The sequence below is a fragment of the Microtus oregoni genome, unplaced genomic scaffold, assembly GCF_018167655.1.
Source record: "Microtus oregoni isolate MIOR12 unplaced genomic scaffold, Mior012 000046F_ref0000063, whole genome shotgun sequence".
Lineage (NCBI taxonomy): Eukaryota > Metazoa > Chordata > Mammalia > Rodentia > Cricetidae > Microtus > Microtus oregoni.
This window is the reverse complement of record NW_024543220.1, coordinates 18,351,898-18,373,111: the sequence shown is the minus strand read 5'-3', so window position 1 is coordinate 18,373,111 and position 21,214 is coordinate 18,351,898. Positions and strand designations below refer to the sequence as shown.

Here is a 21,214-nt window from a genome sequence, read left to right as displayed (position 1 = left end):
GTCAAGAGCAGTGATTCCATGCCCACCCCCTGCCCAGCCATCTTACAGGTGTGTCACCTGGGATTGGAGGTGACGGTAGCCACTAGAAGGACCCAAGCCTCAGCCCCTGTCCTAGGACCTCTGTAGAACTGGGCCATAGTCTATGGGATTCCATGACCTATGAGCAAGGGGTCCCACTGACCCAGCCCATAGGAGACTTAGAGGACCCAGCTATTCAGCTGAGAGAGGCTTTGCCAGAATCACCACCCCAGGCTGCTCGGGTCTTTTGCTTCTCCTTTGATGTGCAAGCTGCCCGGAACAGGGCTGCTGCTGGGGCAGTCCTCCAATGCAGGTGCTCCCTCACCATGGGCTTGTACTAGGTTCACGAGACTACCCCCCCCCCCCGCCCCCAAACCTGCAGAACACGCTTCTGCCTGTAGGGACTAGTCCCTGTGACTGGCATATGGCCAGAGATGATGTAGTCAAGCATTGGTGGCTGCTGAGCCCTTCCAACTCCAGGTTAATTTTTTCCAATGACGGCATGGTTTTCTTCCTTGTCTTCCCTATCCCGAGGTTCTGTGATTGTAGGCACACGAGTTCAGTTACTGGATTATTCTGGCAGATGGACTTGGATCAAGATGAGAGCCTCTTAAATTCCAGCCTTATTTCCTAAGATCGACTCGGTCATACACGCACACTTGGCCGACCATTGCTTGCTCCCTTCTCCTGGGACAATTCCCTCTATCCTGATCCTCTAACTTGCCCATGTCCTAAGGGAGAGGTCTCTCTGTGTCTCTCTGGGGAGCTAGTCCACTCCCATCCAACTGCCAACAGAAGCGCCCATGTTCAGCTGCTGAAAACCTGGGGGTTCAGATCTATTTTGCCCTCTACGTGCCTCTGCTCTGGGCTCCTTCTTCCTCTTTGTCTGGATTTGCACCAAGCTTTGCTCTGTGTTTTTGTATCATTTATCTGTGCATCGGGCACATTCTTCTGTTTTTGGCTTTCTTTCAAGTTCATCTGTACCCTTGACCTCAGCTAAACATCAGAAGGACTGCTCCAGAGAGTCCGGGAGTGGCCATGCAGCCTGTCCTCTTCCTGCTGTGTTGGTCAGCTACTGCCTGCCTCCCCCTTTCTGGGCACCGCTTGTCTCTCCCAGGAGCCTCGCGCTGCACATCAGGCTGCTTGCTGCTTAGGCCACCCTCTTGGTGCAGAGTCATACTCCTGGGCTGTGGAATTCTGTGGCGTGAGCCTCCCTCTGATGGTCTGAAATGTGCAGGGTCTTCCGGCTTTCCTCACCTCTGACGGTCTTCTTGTGCGTCTTTTCACTGTGAGAAACACTGCAAATCTTTTCTCAGTCTCGAAACTCTGGGCCATTTTGCCCTCAACTGCTGTCTCTCTTTGGTTCTCCAGTGACAAGCACGCTAGACCCTCGCTGTGTCCTCCCTCTGTGGACTTCATCTCTCAATCTGTGCTTCCATCGGCAAGGTGCTGAGATGGCCACTCCCAGCTTACCCTTGCTGTCCTCGGGGGAAATCATGTCCCCCAGTTCTCTGAACTCTTGTGTCCCAGGATTTACCCAGATAGCCCTCTGCTCTCTGAGATGATTCTCTTCCCTTTTAGCTTTGGGGCATGGTACACTCTAAGTCTTGGTCCCAGTCTGGTACCCACTTCCCAGGAGGCCTGGGATCTGGTCTCTCCATCTCTGGTTCAATCTTGGTTCCAGTGCCTGTGTCTTCTTTACCACACCACACACTGAGTGATGCTGATGGGGAGAATCGGGCTGGTTTTGAGCAGGGATCCCACTTGCCCATGAGTGCTAATGCTTTTGTGGGTCAAGGGAGTAGCCTCAGCTCTCTTCCCGGCTGGTCCTCCCTCCTTCTCACAGGAAGCGTCTCAACTTTTATCCTGCTTTCCCAGATGGTTTTGGTGGAGACTGGTCCCTAGATCCAGGTCTTTTCAGGACTTAGTGAACTTAGAGAAAGCATGTGCTTTGCTCCTCCAGAGCGTTGGGCAGCAACCATGGCGTAACGGGTATCCAGCACCCCCAGGTTCTAGTGCCCCACCTGGGGCTGGCTGTACCCCACAACCCTCAGCCTAGACCATGCAAGTATGCTCACCTGGAGGCCCAGGTGGGCCCACCTCTCCTTTGTCACCCTTTGGTCCTGAAGGCCCCTGCACACCTAGGGGAAGAGACCCCAAATCTATCAGGGAAAGTTCGGTCAAGGCCCCTCCCACTAATGTCCCCAGTCCTGGCTATTGTGTACATAGGGTGAGGCTAGACCAGAAAGGCTGTGGAAGGATGTGGGAGTAGGGGACATAGTTAGAATCAGAACTCATGAAGAGCAAATGTGTGTGCTGGGGAGAGCCATTACTCTATGTCCCTACTGACAGATGTCTGGGGCTGTCCCTGCACTTCTCTGAGAAATCTTGGATGGTCATGCCCGGTACCAGAGCCTCTAGTTAGACTCCCTGGACAGCTATGCCAGGTGTGTGCTATTAGGAGTAGGGTAGGCTTGAGGACGTGACCCGGGAACTGGATACCCAGAGTTAGTAGAGAGTCAAGTCCCACAGCTTCATCTTTTTCCTAATCAGTTTGAGGTTACTATCCCATTGCCATCTTCCTACCGGAGCCCCAGACTTCCGCATGCACTGTGATCCCCAGTGCCCTCACCTTGCTGTCCTGGTAGTCCAGGTCGGCCAGACTCCACAAACGCCTACAAAGAACAAGCAGGGAGGGGGTGGGGATGGGGAGGGGTTGCCGAAGGACAGTGCTCTAGAAAGCAAGACTACCAGGGTCCCCAAGGCAAGAAATCCCAGGGCCCCTCTCCAGAACCAAACAAGAACCCTTTCCATAGGCACTCTGAACGGGGCCAGGGTCTATGTCCAGAGTCCTTGTCACAGTGACCTGCCCTCATAGGTCACCTCTTCCCCTTGTTAAGGCTGGGTTTGAGGCTGTCTCCAAGCTGCAGAGTTACTCCTGTGGGGACTCACTGCTTGTCCACTGCCCCCAGGTGCAGCCTACCCGACAGACCCATTCCAGAGATACCCAGAGAGGATTCCAGAGGCAGCAATGGGAGAGAAGCCTCTGGAGAATGAAGCTCTGGCCACTTACATTGCTGTCATAGATGGGCATTCCCGGAGGACCTGGGGGGCCTGGAGGCCCAGGGGGGCCAGGCAATCCCTGTGGAGGGACAGAAGGTTCTGGTTAGTCAAGGTCACAGCTAACCATCAGTGTAGACTAGGGTAGCAGACATAGGCTGAAATTCTTCTGAGAAGTGGTCAGATCAGAAAGCTGAATGCGTTTGATGATGTAAAAATCAAGACTGTATTGCTGACTTATCCATGTGCCTGCCAGCTGGGCCTGCCTATTTCCTGCCCGGGCCAGTAGTTGTACTTCTCCTGAGATCACTCAGGAGCAGATAAGTCCCTCAAGAAGGCTTTGACTTGAATGAAAGGGACAGCCTGGCCCGTGCTCTGACGGTTATACACTGCTTCTGCAAAAGGCCTCTCGAGGACCCGCGTAAGGAATTGGCATGACCAGGTACCTTGCATGGCCCACCTTCCCCAGGACAGCTCCACGGGGGGAGGGGGGGAGGGCTGTGAGCATCAGGTGCCTCAGACTACGGGATACACTCCCCATAGGGAAAATGGTATTTAACCTGATTTCAAAAATCCTAGCTGAGAATAAAATCCAAGAGCCAATCTTTTCCATTGGGATGGATGAGATTGGCCCGTGACTGCCGGTCCTGCAGCTCTGCAAACGCCGGAGCTTGCTCTTGATTTTGCACGGGGTTAGTAGGCATTAGTGCACAGGGGAGGCAGCTGGCAAGAAACCAGCAGCAGCCATGATCATCACAAATGTGAACTCTCTGAAGTATTCATATCTGGATTCCCGTTCCTATCTCTGTTCTGGGCAAAGCAGGTGGGAGGTGGGAGTCAGAGCTGGACACAGCCATGCTGGGGGGGCCCCTGAGTCTCTGAGTGTCTGCCTCCAGTAGAAAGGCAAGCGAGGCTAAGTCCCTAAGGCAGCAGATGTTTCAAAAGACACAAACTTGTGTTGGTGGATCCAGAGAAGGTATGCCCTAAGACCCCATGTTTCTCTCTCCTGGGTATAGGAACATGCAGATGTGTGCATGTAGTTGTGAGTGCCCACAAACACATGTGAGTATTTATGCAAGTATAGTCAGGACAAACATGTCTAGCTACATCATCAGCCATTTCAAACAGCCTGCTAGATGACCTGAGAGGCCCTGACCTAGCCCTTCTTGTTCCCTGGTGTTCCAAGCCATCCATTTGCCATTGCAGGACACTTACCCTCATGCTGAACCCAAGGCTGGCATCTCCAGGCTCCCCTTTCTCTCCCTTTAATCCATTTGTTCCGGGACGACCCTGAACAGAACAGAGTAACAGGGCTTGTTGGGTACTGGACAGCCCGTACATAGCCCCCTCCTTCCTGGGTCAAGGCTTCACACTTTTGCCCAGAAGCTAGAGGAGGCAGGAGACTGACTAGAAGGTCCCAGGTCAGAGCCCCCTTTTTGCCCAGGGCCTTCTATGGGGTGCCAGATGAAGTGTACTCTTAGCCCAGATAAGTATTAAGACATTGGCCACATAGATATGATTGCTGTACCCAAGGGGAGGACAGGAGGGGCCACTGTCCACTTTCTCCAGAGCCCAGCCCTCTGCAGGCCCCAGGTGCTCTCCACCCACTATGTCCAAAATGTAGGCCACCAAATCCTCACCGGCCGTCCAGGGAAGCCGATTTCACCCTTGTGCCCAGGTCGCCCATAAGGACCCTACAGAGAGAATGTGGAGGGTGAGTGAGGTCTCCTAGTGAAGAGGGAGGGAAAGAGCCAGGGTTGCCATCTCTGAGAACTACCAGTTGTCATCCAGGTAACCAACCCCCACCCCATGTTTTCAATGTGGCAGTTGATACAAACCCTGGGCCATGAACCCAGTGTAAAGAAAAGGGCATTACTCACCGGGGGTCCTCGGAAGCCTGGTTCTCCCTGAATAGATAATCAGAGGTACGTCAGGGAGCTATGGCTAACCCTGCCCACTGCCTTCTTGAGTCTCTGTACCCATGTGGATGTGCTAGGCTGGCAGCCAAGGCTGCTGGCTATGCCAGGACAGGACAGAAACCAGCACTGGGACCAGGTCTGGTCTGAGACACAGATGGATGCGCCCTGGGTTGGTGAAGGTGGGACCCAGCTTGGACAATGTAGAGCTAAGTAAGGTCACCCAGGTCTTCTTCACCTACAGAGCCTCTGTGAGCAGGGGGTTCTCTGGGCCTGAGGAATCATCAGCTCACTCCCTGACAACACTGTAGGCCAATGAGGATCCATTCCTCATAGCCACCAAGGCTTCCCAAGGCCCTTCCCCTGGAACCTTCTTGGGAAGACCTGCTGGGGTAGAAGTCTAAAACGGTCTGAGGAGCAAGTCCTGCCAGCCAAGCAAAGGCTTGGGCTCAGGTTGCTGCAAGCTCAGGGCCACAGGAAGGAGGAGGTCTAGATACCTCGGTTATACAGGGTGGATGGTTGCTTACTCATGGGGTGCCCCCAGCAGGCTTTGGGCTCCTTCATCTCCCACAGGCAAAGGCCAGGAGGAAGAATGAGCACACTGGGCCATGGCCTATATCACTAACCTTCGTATAGGTGAGCTCAGGCCACAGCAGCAAGGGGATAACACAAGCCATTGGCAGGTTTGGGGTTGTGAGAACACACCCAGGATGGTTGCAAGAGGCAAAGGGAGGGGAACAGAATTAGGCTATGGGGGCTTGGGAAACCCATTCTGGAAAGGTTTGAGTGTGTTGTGATCCTGCCTCTCTGTGAGGACGCCCCCATTCATGCTGTCTTCACAATGTCAGGGAACCCCAACCCCATTCTCACCTTGGCTCCTTTCTGGGCAGGGCCCAGGGCTCTGCCATCAGGGCCAAAGATAGCACCTGGCTCGCCTTTCTCACCCTGAAATGGCAGGACAGGAAGGACAGGTCAGGGCTCAGCCATAAGGCCTCAGATACCCCCAAGACAGAAACAGAGCAGAAGGGGGTCCAGGCCTACGTGGGAAGGTTGTGACCAGAGCCTTCTGAGTTAAGGTAATAGAGATGTCATGTCCCAGTACCCCCAGGGCCCAGCCTGCCTCAGGAGCCTTCGGAGCAGGTCTGTGGTTCCTAGGAAAGGAGCAGATGGTACCCCAGCCCCTTACCTTGGGCCCTGGAAGACCCTGCTCGCCTTTGGAACCCAGGTCACCCTTCGGCCCAGCAGGTCCCTACAATGAAGACCAGATAGAAATGAGGGTCCCTGACCCAATATCCCTTGGACCCCATGTTCCCCCATATTCTGTCCCTGTGGTTGCTCACTGTTCACAAGGCAGCCCCTTCAGTGTCCTGAACAATTATAGATGGCGAGGGCACCATGCAATACCCTCCAGCCCCCATTATCTTCCTGATAGCATCATGTCCTCAAGGACAATGACCCAAGCTTACACTACCATCCTGTGTGTACCAAGCAGAAACCATACCCACCCCCCAGTGCAGAGCATTGCTGGGCAAGCATGCAGCTCTGAAGTAAAGCCACTTACAGGAAAGCCTGCGTACCCTGGCTTGCCCTGTGGAAAGAAAGGCACCGTGAGTTTTGGGGACACACTGCTCTCACGGGTGTTCTAACCCAGCTCCCCGGGACCCTCCGTGGAAGCAAGATGGCACTTACCTCAGGTCCTGGTGTGCTCACTACTGCTCTCTGTCCCCACGCCATTGGGAAAGAAAAAGTAGAGGAAAAGAAAGCTGCATTTGAGTTTAAAGTCACCTGTATCACACTAGCCACAGGCACACAAAAGGCATGTCCAAAGTGGAATTTAGGAAAAGCCTGTGCTTTCCGCAGTATGCCTGGGTTCTCTCTGCAGGTGCCCAGGTGACAAGTGACCCATTTCCTGGGGAGTCCCCTTCCCATGAAAGACCCTCCTCCCAGCATGGAGCAGCCAGGGCTGGCCTCACTCTCCAGTCCTGTTACACACTTAGCCTGGGGCACACACTCCTGTCCACCACATGCAAGCAGCCCCACCTGCTGGGGGCTTTTCTAATGCTTCACTCTTATACCAGTGCCCCCTGGATGAAGAGGACCAGCTGTTGTTTCTGGCTTTCCCCTGGTCCCAGAGCCCTGTGACCGTTCAGTGCCTTTCTCCCAGGACTGTACTGTCCCCCTCTCAGAACTGAGGGTACCAGGGCTGCAGAATGTGAAGTAACCAGCCAGGGTCACTGTTGACAACTGTAGCTGGGATCTGAGCCCAGTTGTCACCCCAACCAAGCTCTAGCTCTATCTAGGGCGGCCTGTTCCCTGCGGTCTCAGCTCCCGTGGGCCCTGCATCTAACAACCAGAGACTTGGGCTTCTTGCTGCAGAGAACTGAGCACAGGCAGCAGCTTGACCACCAGGTTCTGCATTGGGGCTTGGAGGGACCCACTGACTTTGAGGCTATGCCACTTGACTATGTTGCTGTAGGCACCACAAAAGGGCAGTGGTAGCCTTTACAACCAAGAAGGTCAAGAAGCTTTGGCAAGGAGAGAGCTTCTAGCCAGCACGGCCTTCTCTTGAGAAGCCAGCGCTCCTCACGCCATTCTGATGCAGTTATGATGTGGGAGTGTCATATATCAATCTGTTGATTTCATTGGTTAAGCAATAAAGAAACTGCTTGGCCCTGATAGGTTAAAACATAGGTGGAAGGAGTAAACAGAACAGAATGCTGGGAGGAAGAGGAAGTGAGCTCAGACTCGACAGCTCTGCTCTCTGGAGCAGAGATGCCGTGCTCCCCTCTCCCGGGCAGACGCACGCGATGAAGCAAGCCGCCAGGTCAGACATGCTGAATCTTTCCCGGTAAGACCGGTGCTACAAAGTTTATTAGAAATGGGTTGATCGGGATATCAGAATTAGCCAGTAAGGGCTAGAGCTAATGGGCCAAGCAGTGTTTAAAAGAATACAGTGTCCGTGTAATTATTTCGGGGTATAAGCTAGCCAGGCAGCCAGGGTGCTGGGGACGCAGCCCCGCTGCTCCTATTACTACACAGTTAGGTCAACTATGGGCAGTCCCTAGACTGAGGGATGAGCCCTGCCGCATTCCACAGTGTACTTACATCCTCATTTGACACATAGACCACAGGCCCTGGAGGTCCTGGGGGGCCAGGGAGGCCTGGAAGCCCCACTCCGTCTTTTCCTGTGTTTCCCTGGAAGAGAACCGTAGAGAAGTAAACATTCTAGTTCCTCTGGCCAGGACCCCAGAGCCTACCCATAGCCCAGGTACTAGGTTTGTAGACAGTGGCTGAGAGCTACCCCTGCTGACTTAAGGGTCTCTCCTCAACTCTCTGAGGTCTCATGGGTGGCCAGGTGGCTTAGGCCTGAAGCTGGGGCATGATGGGATTCCTCACCCTGAGGCCTAAGCAGTTCAACTCTGTTCACTGTGCACCTAAGGCTACAGACACTCACCTTTTCTCCCTGGGTCCCTTTCTCTCCTTTTGGTCCCTGCAGAGACAGAGAAAATGGGTCATCGTAGACAGAACCAGAATCCCTTCAGGGACCAGCCTACCTGGGCCTGGCTTCCAATGCAGATGGGGAGTCTGTGTTGCCTTGAACCTTGGAGAATAGAGATGGGCACCCAAACCCTGTCCAGCCTTGCAGTTGGCTCCAGGGGCCACAGTGTAGTAGGTAGGGGACACAGATGTCTGGGACACCCCAAGGGCCACTTGAGATGCCAGTTCTCTTCCTGGAGGCTTCTTTTACGCCTTTCGCCTCTCACTCACCGGGGGCCCAGCTGCACCCTCTCTTCCTGGGAGGCCAGGGATGCCCTGGATTCCATCTGCTCCAGCTTCTCCCTGGGGCAGACAAATAGAAGGGCCAGAGTCAGCCCTGCAGCAGGCAGCAGAGACTCTCAGAGAAGAGGTCACAGCAACCATGGGTGTGACCGTAGCCTAGGTTTCTGCAGGCTTGGCTCAGCCCCTGGATATATCTCCCTCCATGGATATAGCATGCCATCCATATGGGATGTGGAAGATGAAGACAGGGAGGATAGTGGCAGGGAAGGGGATGGAGGGAGGAAAGGGGAGGAAGCTCATTTCCCACAACTGGTGCGGGTGTATAGGGTTGTGCCCTAAGGTGGAGGCTTGACCTAGGTAGTTTTCTCTGAATCAGGCACATTAAATTATAAAGAAACAAAAGTATAAGGAACATTGAGGGCAAGACGGGAGGGAGAATGAGGCCAGGACTGTACAGGCATCTCACTCCATGCCTGGTATTCTCAGGCTGCCTCTGAGATGTGCTCGACACATGAGGTTTGTGGGGCATGCCTGCTGGTCCTTACAGGCCCCTCACCATCCCCAGTGGACAATATATACCCCACCCTGGGGGAAGTACCTACCTTGGTTCCAGGTTGCCCTGCCACTCCAGGATCCCCCTAAGTGGAAAAAAAGTTCTATGAGCTTGGGGTGTCAGCTGGCTCACCCCCAAACCAAGCTACATACTTCTTTGTTAATCACCCAAGATATCCCGGCCCCAGCACTTGGGCCCTTCTAGAACCCTCGGTGACCCAGGGGCCCACACTGGTGGACGGTACAAAATATATCCTAGCATCATGGGGATTGGATAGTTCCTGATATTGTAGAAGCTGGTAGCAAGTACCCCCATCCGCACGCCTTTAATCCCAGTACTTGGGAGGCAGAGGCAGGAGGATCTCTGTGAGTTCGAGACCAGCCTGGTCTACAAGAGCTAGTTCCAGGACAGCCAAGGCTACAGAGGAACCTTGTCTCAAAACAAAACAAAACAAAACAAACACAACAATGACAAAAATAAACAAGTCCTCTAAAGAGATTCCTTAAAGAAAAAAAAAAGTCTGCCTTTAATCACAGCACTTAGAAAGGAGAGGCAGGTAGATCTCTGGGTTCGAGGCCAGCCTAATCTACATAATCCAGGATAGCCAGTGCTACACAGAGAAACCCTGACTCAGAAAAAAAAAAATCCAATTTGGGCCCATCTAAAAATCCATCCTTTGAAATGTTCATTCAGTGTTTTGTAAGTCACAGAAAAGCATTCTAGAAGTAGGGAACAGCAGAGGCCAGCTAGGCAGTAAGGACACCCTGGTGGGGACTATTCTGCTGCTCTCCACCCTTGCCCCCACCCTGGGGAGCCTGACTGGAGCGCAAGGGAAGGTGGGGGCCAAGGACGGAGCCTAGTCTGTGGCTGGTGTCCCTAAGGATGACATGGGGAGCAGAGAACAAAACTCTCAGATCCTCTAGGGGAAGGGGACACCACCCTACGGGTCTCTAAAGCTGAGAACCATCGAGAGGTTCTGGTCTCCTCAAAATTTTAGCATGGTTCAGATGTGTGCAGGCAGGAATCTCATTTCCTGGGCTTGGAAAGATAGGGCATAACCCCGCTAATGCTCAGTGCATGGGAAGGCGCATGTGGCTATTTTTCCATGAAGCCGCCTGCTGTGTTTTGCAAACTTTCATGCTGAGCTCACAATGTATTAACTTGCTAGGCAGCTCTCCAAGAAAGGCCTCCCTCACTCACCTTGAGTCCTGGCAACCCCGGAGGTCCCTGCCAGAGTAAAGGAAACAAGTGTTAGTGAGTGACCCGGATCTGCTTTATCCCACATTCATTAGCCCTTTCCAAACCTCATGACCCCAGGGACAACAAAAACTGAGGCACAAGGCTGGCGTGACGGGAGCTCTAAGCAGAGCCTTCTATTGCTAAAGCTATAACAGGGGCAACTGAACTTTAACTGAGTACCCGGTTGAAAGCTACATGGGAGTTCTTTCTGTTGTCCTTAGAACCTGTCTACATTTGAAATTGTTTTAAAATAAAACTATATACTGAAAAAGTTACAAAGAATTATAGCAACGATAACAATGCTTTACTGTCACGGTAGCATCTGCCAGTGGTGGCCCCAGAGACTAGAGGTCAGCCTGATGTCCTCCAGGACATACTGCTGTTCCTCAGGGAAAAGCGGTATCCTAGGCAGGGCTGTAGAGTTTGTGCATGCCTGCACACAAGGGCCCTGATGTACCTGCCATTTGGGGACTTTGGGACTTCAGCTCCTCTTTGCTGACCTAATCCAAACTACACACAGGTCAACAGAAAAACTTGGGGTGACTCCCCCAGATGCCCCACTAACTCAAGCCTACTCTGGCCAAATATCTGTCACTTCTTCAAATTACAGCCATGGAAGAAATCAGAGAGGGAAAGGCCTATCTACCTGTCACCACCCCACACTGACCCCCCACCCCTAGGGACAGTTTGTGAGCAGGTCTTTCTGGGGTGGAGGGTACTATGGCTCACATCCCCAGGCTTCTGGCGGTTCCTTGCCCTACATAAGGCTGTCCCAAAGCCACCACTGGCCTGGGACCCTCCTCCTACCCCAGCCCACAGGCAGTACCTGCAGCCCATCGGAGCTTCGGGCTGTTGGCCAGAAGGGCATCCCAGAGCCTTCCATATCATCCTGGAGGGAGCACAAGAGGGATGCTCAGTGACTGAGCCTTACTAAGAAGGAGCCTTTCCTGAGGCCAGGAAAAAGGAGATGGGGGAAAGGGAAGTGGATGACCGACAGAGCTTGGGTCGTGTGTGTGTGTGTGTGTGTGTGTGTGTGTGTGTGTGTGTGAGTGTGTGTGTGTGTGTGTGTTTTATTCAAACCCTAGTGGGCACGCATCCTACTCAGTCACAGGGCTTTGGCCTGTGTGTGTGCAAGAGAAATTGTACTTGGGTTCATAGGCAGGTTTTCAGCATGGAAGGGTTGGGAACAGCACCCACAGACATCTGAGCCTAAACACATGTGCTTTGAGTGCAGTGAGGCCAATCCAGAACAGATCTAACCCATTCAGGTACTTGGGATCACACATGGAAGCCCAAAGAAGGGAACAGGAGAAACCCACGTGTGACAAGAGCTGTGCCCTGCTTAGGGAGTTCTGCTCAGGCTGTGAGCTGTCTGGAGGAAAGGCAGCTGTATGGCCCAGGCTTTCTGGGGGCCCCCCAGTGACTCACGAATCCAGCTGCAAATCCTGGTCCTGGTGGCCCCGGGGGGCCTGGAGGTCCTGGTGGTCCAGTTGGCCCAGGGGGTCCAGCCATGCCAGTCTTTCCAGGCACACCGACAGGCCCAAGATCTCCTTTGCTCCCCTGCACAGACAGAAGGACAAGGTCACTGTGGCTCTGGGCCTCGGCTAAGCTACAGGCAACGCAACGAACAAGCACTTCCTTGCAATGCTTTTCAAAAACCTGAAAACCCAGAGATAAATCACCTGCCACAAAAGCCATACAGGCAACTCACTGACTTAAAACAACAGGGTGAAGTGAGATTCACAGGCACACAAGCCTGACGTCATGGCTTTGGCCACAGCTCAAGAATCACAAAGCAGGCTGTCCACCATAGCCTGTAACCTTGGGTCCCAGCTCTTTGACAGTTGAGAACAGGGATAGCAAGAAGCAGATAAAGCAGGTAAGGAGGAGGGACAGGCCACTGGAAGGTACAGGGAGAGCAAGGTTCAGGGTGGGTCTGCAGGGGACCCTGTAGCCACCAAGTGCTTGGGGTAACGTAGGCACAGGTATTACTGTGACTTTGCGAGTTTGAAGAACTTGGGGAGCAGAAGCAAACACAGGTCATGTCTAGGAGTCTGAGGGATCAGATCAAGGAAGCAGACTGAGGCAGGGACTTGGCACTCAGGCAGGGAGGCCCTGGTTCAGAAAGCCCTACTCCAAGCAGGTTAGCCCTGAAGTTGGACCTGGTAGGCCAGCATGCCCCAGGGACCCTGCTGGTAGCCAAGTCACCTCTATGAAGTGGGAACTGAGACCCCCCACCATTCTCTCCTGGGCCGCTGAGAGGCACGAGTGATTGTATGAGAGATGTCCTGAACCCAGCTGGAACACAGGCAGCCTCGCTTGGCGTGAACCTTCTTATAAAGGGTCTAGCTGAGTTCAAAGACAGCCTGGGCTACACAAGATGCCACCTTTGGGTTCCTCCGGAAATAATGAGGATGCAGGCGTCTATTGTGGGTGTGGGATCTCCAGCTATGGATGTAGCTACTCCATTTCAGGTGGGTACCAGGTACAGCGGTTCACTCTTGAACCTTCCTCTTTAACCTCAGTAAAACACTTCATTTATTTATCCTGGAAGACTCTCCTTATGTGCGTGCGCAGATACAAGGGCGTGCGCGTGTACAGACAGGAGCACCTGAGTGCAGATACCAGTGTCTTGTGCAGAGACACAAGCGTGCGTGCAAATTTACATACTCAGCCCATGCCAGCCCATCTCTTATTTCTTTCTGACATGTTCATCTACCTTCTGATGCCCCTGTTGCTCTCGTCTCCCCGCCACTGGATTCTTCTATCAGCCCCAGCCTTTTCTTTGAACACCAGCCAGGATGCCTCTCAGAACACAGGAGAGCCAGCATGGCATTCCCTGTGCAACAGTGGGTGAGGATGCTGGGAGTGCCACTGAGGACCTCGATGAACTGGGCAGCTAACATCCTGAGGTCCCTGGTTGAGGCACCCCAGGAATTCCCAGGGAGCCTTCCCTTGTACCTGCCTACTGGGAGCTCATTTCTAAACCCAGCACCTCTGGTTCCACTGCATTTGCAGAACAGAACTGAGTAGATAAAGCCACACGCACATGCGCGTGCGCACACACACACACACACACACACACACACAGAGACTATGCATTCACTGGCTGGTGCCCCCTACATCCTGCCTAAATACTTTTATCAAGCAGGTAGCCCCAACTCTGCCAGAATGAAAACTGACTCATACCTTGGGTCCTGGGATGCCCACCTCGCCCTATGGGGGATAAAAGGATAGGATTACAATAAATTCAGACATGTATGTAGCAATCAGAGAAAAACAAACCAACAGCCCCATGGTGACTGCCTGCCTCACAGGATCCTGTCTTTGGTTTATGCTGACTCTAGTGTTCTCAGGGCCTGTTCCTGCTCCCTCCCTTGTCTTTTAGGGAGGCTAACCTCTGGGAAGCTCAGCAGGGAGGGGAGCCCAGAGAGCCCAAGGCCAGAGCCCCTAAGCCCACCAGCCCCATGAATGCCTCTAAGAACACCTCCTGAGCCGGGGAGCCATTTAGGCTTAGTTAAAAGCAGAGACAAGCTCTGGGAATAGTCCATTTAAAAGGATCTTCTGATGCTCCCCAAGCATGCGGGTCTTCCTCATCCCATCCCAGGAAGTGGTGGGAGCAGCTCTCCATCTGACCCCCCTCCCCCGGCAACCCAAGACCACAGTAGATTGTGGTCAGCAGAGATTGGCCGGCCTCTGAAGGCATCTACCAATCCAACTACACTGAAACCTGAAATCACCCTTTCAAACCAAATGAAGGGCCGCCCCCTAAGTTGCGGGTCCACATATGGAGACCCTGACTTGAACCCGAGCCCTGCCGGCCCCACGACTAAGCACCTCCCTAAGCTGAGGATGCAGGCTGTGTCCATGGGCTCACCCTATGGCACACACTCCCCACAGACCCCAAGCACGCAGTGCCCACCACCCACTGGCTACAAGTGTGTGCTGAGTTACACCACAGGAGCTCACTTACAACACTGCCTTTCTGGCCAGCCACTCCCGGTGGGCCCTCTTTGCCTGGAGGACCTGGAGGTCCCTGGGGGACAGAAGAACAAAGAGATGGGTGGACAGGATCCATGGTGAGCAGGTAACAGCTGGTACCCAGCCTTTCCGAGAGCCAGGATATAACCCCCCCCCCCCCGCCCCCAGGTGTATGCACAGCTCAGACAGCACAGTGTAGAAGCCCCTGTGTGTGCCCTTTAATGGAGCTGTTGATTATACTGGGGAAACTAAGTTGGGAGGCTCATGCATCCATTCGGTCTAGAGTGGGTAAAGGTGTGTCCCGGAGTCACCTAGTGTGTCAGTACCCTAGAACTAGAGGGTAGCCTACCCCCCCCAATCCTGAGAGTGACCCCAAATGAGACCAGCCTCCACCTCGAGGTGTGGAGACTGGAGCATGGGAATCCTGAGGTAGATCCAGCGAGAGACCTCATGTCATTCTCCCCTCCCCTGTTCCTAGCCAAGAGGATGCTCTGGGGAGGGGAGGCAGCAGAACTTACCGGGGGGCCAGGAAATCCGGGGGGCCCTTCCTTCCCAGGCACACCAGGAAGGCCTGCAGGTCCTGGAGCATAGGAGCTGTTGACCCCAAAGCGCCCTGGTTCACCAGGCAGTCCTGGGACACCAGGGGGTCCTGGGGGGCCAGGGAAGCCTCGTGGGCCCTGGACACGAGAGATACAGTCCATCACAGAATATATAGGCATGCTGGACAATGATCACATCCCCTGCTAGTCTTACCCCACCCCCAAGGGTCCCCCCTAATGTCTCAGATATCCTGCCCAGTGATAGTGGGTGTGGGGTGCAGCCACTTACCCTGAGGCTCTCCATATCACCACTGAAACCAGAACCTTCCATGTCAATGAAGGTCTGAGGGAAGGGCGAGAGAAGCCACCACAGGACATAAATGCATCATCCTGAGTACCAGATAGCATCACCCAGCTGTCCCCTAACCACCCAAAGATGCCTGCAATGGCAGGTGGGGCATCATGCTTTGCCCCACAGACTGGCCACCATCCCAAGCCTGCAGCAGGTACCCATGCTCTTGGGCCAACAATACCAGGAACCGGTTCGTAGGGTTGAGTACTGGGACCTGGTGTGGAGGAGGGAATTTACCAGCTTGTCCTGTCTGAAGGAGGGTCCTGGTGGCCCTGGAGGTCCTGGAGGTCCTCGAACTCCAACACCAGGATCTCCCTGGGACATAAGACAAATCTGTCACACTGAGGACACTGAGGACACATGGTCCCCACTCTCAGTTAGGAGCTGGGACAGGAAAGGGGCCATGCTGTGGTCTGCACACACGTACCTTCTCACCCTTGGGGCCCACTTCTCCTGGGGTTCCTGGAAAGCCTTGAGGCCCAGTGTCACCCTGGAAGACAAGGATAGGAGTTAGGCAGAGGGAAGTATCTCTCTTCCTTCATACAATGAATCTTGAGCCCCAAATGCTTCTCATTCAGGAGCAGAGGGCAGCCCTTCAGGGATTCTTGGAGGCCTAATAAACCAGGAAAGGCCATGCCACCAAGACAACCCCAGAGGAGAAAAACAGGATTTAAAAGTGACACCACTGGCTATGGATGGCACACATCCTCTTCAGAGAAATCATCTAAGGTAACCACAGATCTCCATGGCGGAGTGTAAGTCCACTGCATGTGTATGGGATACACATGTGTCTGTGCAAACGTGATGGACACATTGGGCTTAGGGAAACCTCCACTTAACACTGAGCCTGGACTGCACGTAGTTTCAACACAGCTCTGTCTGGCACAAAGAGCTCCCTGTGGCCACTCTGGCAGCGTGGGGGACCCCATCTCAGCACTGTGGCCCCTCTCTTGCACCCCGAGTTCCCCACTCTTTGTTGTGAGCCCTCACCCCAGCCCCTCAGGAAATCTGGGAACAACACTCTGTGGTTTTGGCAGTCACATTGTGCCTGCCTTTAGCCACCTGTAGTTGGTTAGGTCAAAAGTACAACCCAAGCTAAGCCTCCTTTTTAAAGTGTCCTCTCTGGGAAACCATGGCCCTGAGCTGTATACAGATGGCCCGTGGATCCCGTGGAAACACGGTACAGTGTCTGGTACAGAGAAAAAGCCAACTTACCGGCCTTCCATCCTCACCAGGGTCACCCTGTAACGTGCAAGAGAAGACATGAATGCAAATTGTCCTGAAGCCACTACACAAGACTGGGCACAGAAAGAGACCAAAAAGTGAAAAAAATACCTCTAACACGTAAACCTGGCACCCACTTTCCTTTTTCCTCCAGACATTGGAAAGTATCTTGTTGTTCTGTTTTTATTTTTTTTGAGACATGGCTTCTTTGTATAGCCCTGGCTGTCTTGGAACTTGTTCTGTAGACCAGGCTGGCCTCGAACTAACAGAGATCAACCTACCTCTGCCTTCTGAATGCTGGGATTAAAGGCAGGTTGAAGACTATTCTTAAATGGACTGATCTTGTAAAATTTGTTGTTCTAGTAAGATAGGTCATAAGACCAACTGTTATTTCGCTTTTGTAATCAAACTTGCTCACTCTGCTCAATGACTAGGACAAGGGCAAGACATTTATGTTCAAATTAGACCCCGCCCACATGTACACAGAATACATTTAATCGTGTGAGGTCTGACTTCATAAGCCATGGATTAACATAACTAGATGCTGCATCTTGGGAGTTCTCTTGGTTGCAGTCCTGGAGCCATGAGTAGCTGGCACCACTATTTAATAAAGCCTCCTTTTATTAAAATACATTCATGGTCATGGCAAATCTCTAAGTGACCCAGACCCACAACAGACAGCACTTCTGCAGTAGAGTTTAGGTCCAGGGTTGACTTGGGCATCCCTGACCTCCATGCTCTAACTACCTTCCGGCTCTAGTGCACAGCAGAAGGCTGGTAGAAATCCCAGCATCCGAGGATGCTGCTGCTCTGATCCCAACCAACTCTCCCACCATCCCCAGTCAGAGACCTCAGCTCCAGCCCAGATCACAAGGGGAGGCCAGGACTCACCGGTTCACCGTCCCTTCCTGGAGCTCCATCTTTTCCTGGTGGCCCCTGAGGCCCTGGGGGTCCTTGTGCTCCAGGGACAGGTTGTGCACTGGGGTTCTGTACCACTGGGCCTGCAGGACCCTGGGGACCAGCTGGGCCAGGTAAGCCCGGAACACCTGGCTCCCCCTTTTGTCCCTTCAGAACTCCCTAGAGACAAAGAGGATATCGGCTGCCACAATCTGCATACAAGTTCCCCTCATGCTGCTGCTACATTCTCAGGGACCTGAATCTCAGGCCTCCAGGGAATACGGAGGTGCAGGTTGGGGGTAGAAGCATTGTAGAGCACAGGGCAGCAGGCCAGGGGAGGGAGTGTGGGCCTGAGGTCACAGTGAGAAGCCACTGAGGGTTCCCAGGTGCCCTAGGACAAGGTCATGGGGAAGTGACCTCACCTTTATCAAGCCACTTCCATGATTCTGGACGCTCTCTTCCCGTGTACCGCTTGTGCCAGGAAGGGTCTCAGCTGGGAAGAGGTAGAGGTGGCATGGTCAAGCTTCAAGCAGCCCCAGGCTCTTGGCTTTGCTGCCCAAGCTTTGCTTCTCCACCCAGCAAGAGCCCCGGGGACGAGGCTATGAGAACAGCCATTTGCCTTTCCGCCCACCAAAAACCCTGAGGACAGGGACCAGGGGAATGGTGAGTGGCAATGGTCACCTAACATGGGCAACAGGACAGAAGCACCAAAGTCACCACAGCCATTTAAAGTAAGTCCAGTGACAACCGAAACCCTCGAGAAGATGCCTGAGTTTGTTTTAACATCTCTCCAGCAAAACTCCTTCTTATCACGTTCTCCTCTTCCAACGTGCAATTTGAAAAACAGAAAGCCAGCAGCAATTCTGAGATGAACCCCAGAGGTTCACCTAGAACCCACCATCCCCATGGTACCTCTGACACACCGAGGCACATGTGACATACATATGCACACACACACACACACACACACACACACACACACACACGCCACTTCTTCTGCAGAACTGTCTGGACATTTGTGGCATTTGCTATGACCTCTGCCTCGAAGACTGTGGTGTTTCGCAAGGGCAAGGCTATCATTCACAAGTCGGTCACGATCACATTCAGGGATCCAACCTTGATAAACGAGCAATGACTTGGTAAATGGTCCACACTCCCCTGGCTTCTCTGAGAACAGTAACCATGAAGACGCCAAACGAGGATCTCCTGCTATGTTGGTTCCATGTCTTTTACATGTGTCCAACACACGAGTGCTGCTGGAGCCAAAGTTGGGCCCAGTGAGCCTGCTACCGGGTTTTGGACAGTCTTTGAGCTGAGAGTGGGTCTTACAGATGTGCACAAACAAGAAACACTTCTAAGGTCAGAGACAGAAAATGCCACAGAAACATGGCTGACCCCAAGCCTGAAATAGAAGTTGGCCAACAACAGCAGTTGTCATTCCTTCCTTTGCCTCCCCTCAGGAGCCTGTCCTCACTGGAACCACAAGACAGGTCCTTCCTGAAAATACAGAGTACCATTCCCTAGTGATTAATAAAGGGCTTGTAGGGTGATACCCGGAGGCAGATCTTAACCACATCTCACTAGCAGCAGACAGTATAGACTTTTATCACGCCAACATGTCACACCTCTTAGACTCCAATTACGTCTCTAAGTAGAGTTTCTACTATTTAGAGGCATCTTGTGCTCCTCGGCTGCGGCACCGAGCCCCCCACCTTGGGTTAGAATTGATGATCACACAGTTATTCACGGCTGAGCTCAGTCCCTAGCAGGATATAGGATCTGTAGCCACAAATGAGCATTGGTCAAACTAGTGGACGTCCCAGGAGCTGCACAAACAGCGTGCTCAGGCCCCTTACTCATTCTCAGGGCTCTAGGGAATGCCACTCCTAGCCTCTGAGGCTGACATTGTTCTCTGGGGGAGGGGCGCTGCTGATGGACTTTGCCCACAGCGGGTCATGGGTTCATCAGCTGCTTAGTAAGGAGTAAGCCAGGTATCTGATCAGGATGACCCGGCCTCCCCCATCCACCACAGCCAAACTGCGCCACCTGCAGGAGCCACTGCCGTGTTTGACCACAAGAGGGCAGCATGGGCTCTCCCTACAGCAGCAAAGCTTTCCTGGAACTTCAGGTTCTCCAAACCTAAAAAGCACTGCCTTAGGGGGCATTTAAAACTGTGCAAACATGGCTAAGAGAAATCAAACAAGACCTAAAGAAAAGGCAACAACGGGTCTCGAGAGTCATTTCTCTGCCCCATTGAAACTCCAGCAGGCTTTTTCTTCTCTGCAGATGTGGCAACAAGCGGCCAAGACAGACAGGGAGAGCCATGGCTCAGAGAGGTGGGCAACAGACAGGATGGTACAGAGAGATGGGCGTGGAGATCTACAGCACAGAGGAGAGACCGGAAATAGACTCAAGTGTGGGAGGCTGGTGCCCCACATCTCAGAGTCGGCTCAGCAGGGGAAAGGGGGCTTCAACAGTGACAGAAGTTGGGAAACAGTTTTTTAAAGATTGAAAGTAGGTCTTTGGATCACCTTGGGCAGAGTTTCAGGTGACACTAGAAGTGAGATCTTTGAATTTCAGCAAAAATTAGAAAAGTTAGGCTTTTCTAAAGATGCTGTTAAGAAGATGAAGGTGGATATTGTGGCTCACACCTGTAATCCTAGCACTTGAGAAGCAAAGACAGGAGGGTCACAAGTTCAAGACTAGCTTAACACATGCTCACACACACACAATCACTCACACATACATGGAGATATCTCTCTATCTATCGATATCTATAGATATCGATAGAGAGAGATGTTATATCTATATTATATATATATGTTATATCTATATATTAGGTATTACATATAGATATTTATATAGATATAGATATATATCCTCAGAGGGTAGGATAGGAGAAGATGAAGAAAAAAAGGGAGTCCGGCAGTGGTGGTGCATACCTTTAATCTCAGCACTGGGAGGCAGAGGCAGGCAGTTCTCTGAGTTCGTTCAAGACCAGCCTGGTGTACAGAGTGAGTTCTAGGACAGCCAGGACTACACAGAGAAACCCTGTCTTGGAAAAACAAAGAAAGGAAGAGAGATAATATGAAGAAGACAATGATTGTGTTTAAATCCAGAATCTCAAAATTCAACAATAAGACATCATACAGCCCATTAAACTTTGGCATAAGATCTAGACATCTACTGAGATGTAAGCCCACAAAAAGATGCTGGTTATCACAGAAACAAGGGAGAGCACAGGGCAGGCCACCCCACTTCCATAACACCCATGTCTAATGACCTCACTGAGGTGAGGTGCACAGACTCCCACCTACTGGGTTGGGTAGTAAACACACAAATCATTAGCAAATGGCTCAGCAGCAGCTGAGACAGAAGACCCAGAACAACATCCTCTGAAGCCACCTCAAGCCGGACATAGTGCACACACCCATCGCCAAGTCCTCAAGCTGGACATAGTGTACACAGCGATCACCAGGTCCTCAGGCTGGACATAGTGTATACACTCATCACCAGGTCCGCAGGCTGGACATAACGCATACAGCCATCACTAGGTCCTCAGGCTGGACATAGCGCATACAGCCATCACTAGGTCCTCAAGCTGGACATAGTGCATGCACTCATCACTAGATCCTCAGGCTGGACATAGTGCATA

At 52.7% G+C, this 21,214-nt stretch overlaps 1 protein-coding gene across 4 annotated transcripts in view; it reads right to left on the bottom strand.

Moving 5' to 3' along the window:
* The window catches only part of Col18a1 (collagen type XVIII alpha 1 chain), a 107,767-nt gene that overhangs the window by 7,611 nt on the left and 78,942 nt on the right, over positions 1-21,214 (bottom strand). For all 4 annotated transcript variants that reach the window (XM_041634388.1, XM_041634385.1, XM_041634386.1 and 1 more), the window contains 26 exons: positions 17,982-18,052; positions 17,554-17,739; positions 16,654-16,680; positions 15,866-15,928; positions 15,676-15,753; positions 15,376-15,429; positions 15,066-15,224; positions 14,540-14,602; positions 13,756-13,782; positions 11,995-12,126; positions 11,393-11,455; positions 10,528-10,554; positions 9,377-9,412; positions 8,763-8,834; positions 8,449-8,484; positions 8,100-8,189; positions 6,684-6,713; positions 6,556-6,582; positions 6,181-6,243; positions 5,865-5,939; positions 4,959-4,985; positions 4,719-4,772; positions 4,294-4,368; positions 3,092-3,160; positions 2,651-2,693; positions 2,097-2,159 (listed from right to left, as the gene is read on the bottom strand). In XM_041634388.1, the coding sequence (XP_041490322.1) occupies positions 2,097-2,159; positions 2,651-2,693; positions 3,092-3,160; positions 4,294-4,368; positions 4,719-4,772; positions 4,959-4,985; positions 5,865-5,939; positions 6,181-6,243; positions 6,556-6,582; positions 6,684-6,713; positions 8,100-8,189; positions 8,449-8,484; positions 8,763-8,834; positions 9,377-9,412; positions 10,528-10,554; positions 11,393-11,455; positions 11,995-12,126; positions 13,756-13,782; positions 14,540-14,602; positions 15,066-15,224; positions 15,376-15,429; positions 15,676-15,753; positions 15,866-15,928; positions 16,654-16,680; positions 17,554-17,739; positions 17,982-18,052 (1,710 nt within the window). The remainder of the gene's footprint in view (positions 1-2,096; positions 2,160-2,650; positions 2,694-3,091; positions 3,161-4,293; positions 4,369-4,718; positions 4,773-4,958; positions 4,986-5,864; positions 5,940-6,180; positions 6,244-6,555; positions 6,583-6,683; positions 6,714-8,099; positions 8,190-8,448; positions 8,485-8,762; positions 8,835-9,376; positions 9,413-10,527; positions 10,555-11,392; positions 11,456-11,994; positions 12,127-13,755; positions 13,783-14,539; positions 14,603-15,065; positions 15,225-15,375; positions 15,430-15,675; positions 15,754-15,865; positions 15,929-16,653; positions 16,681-17,553; positions 17,740-17,981; positions 18,053-21,214) is intronic.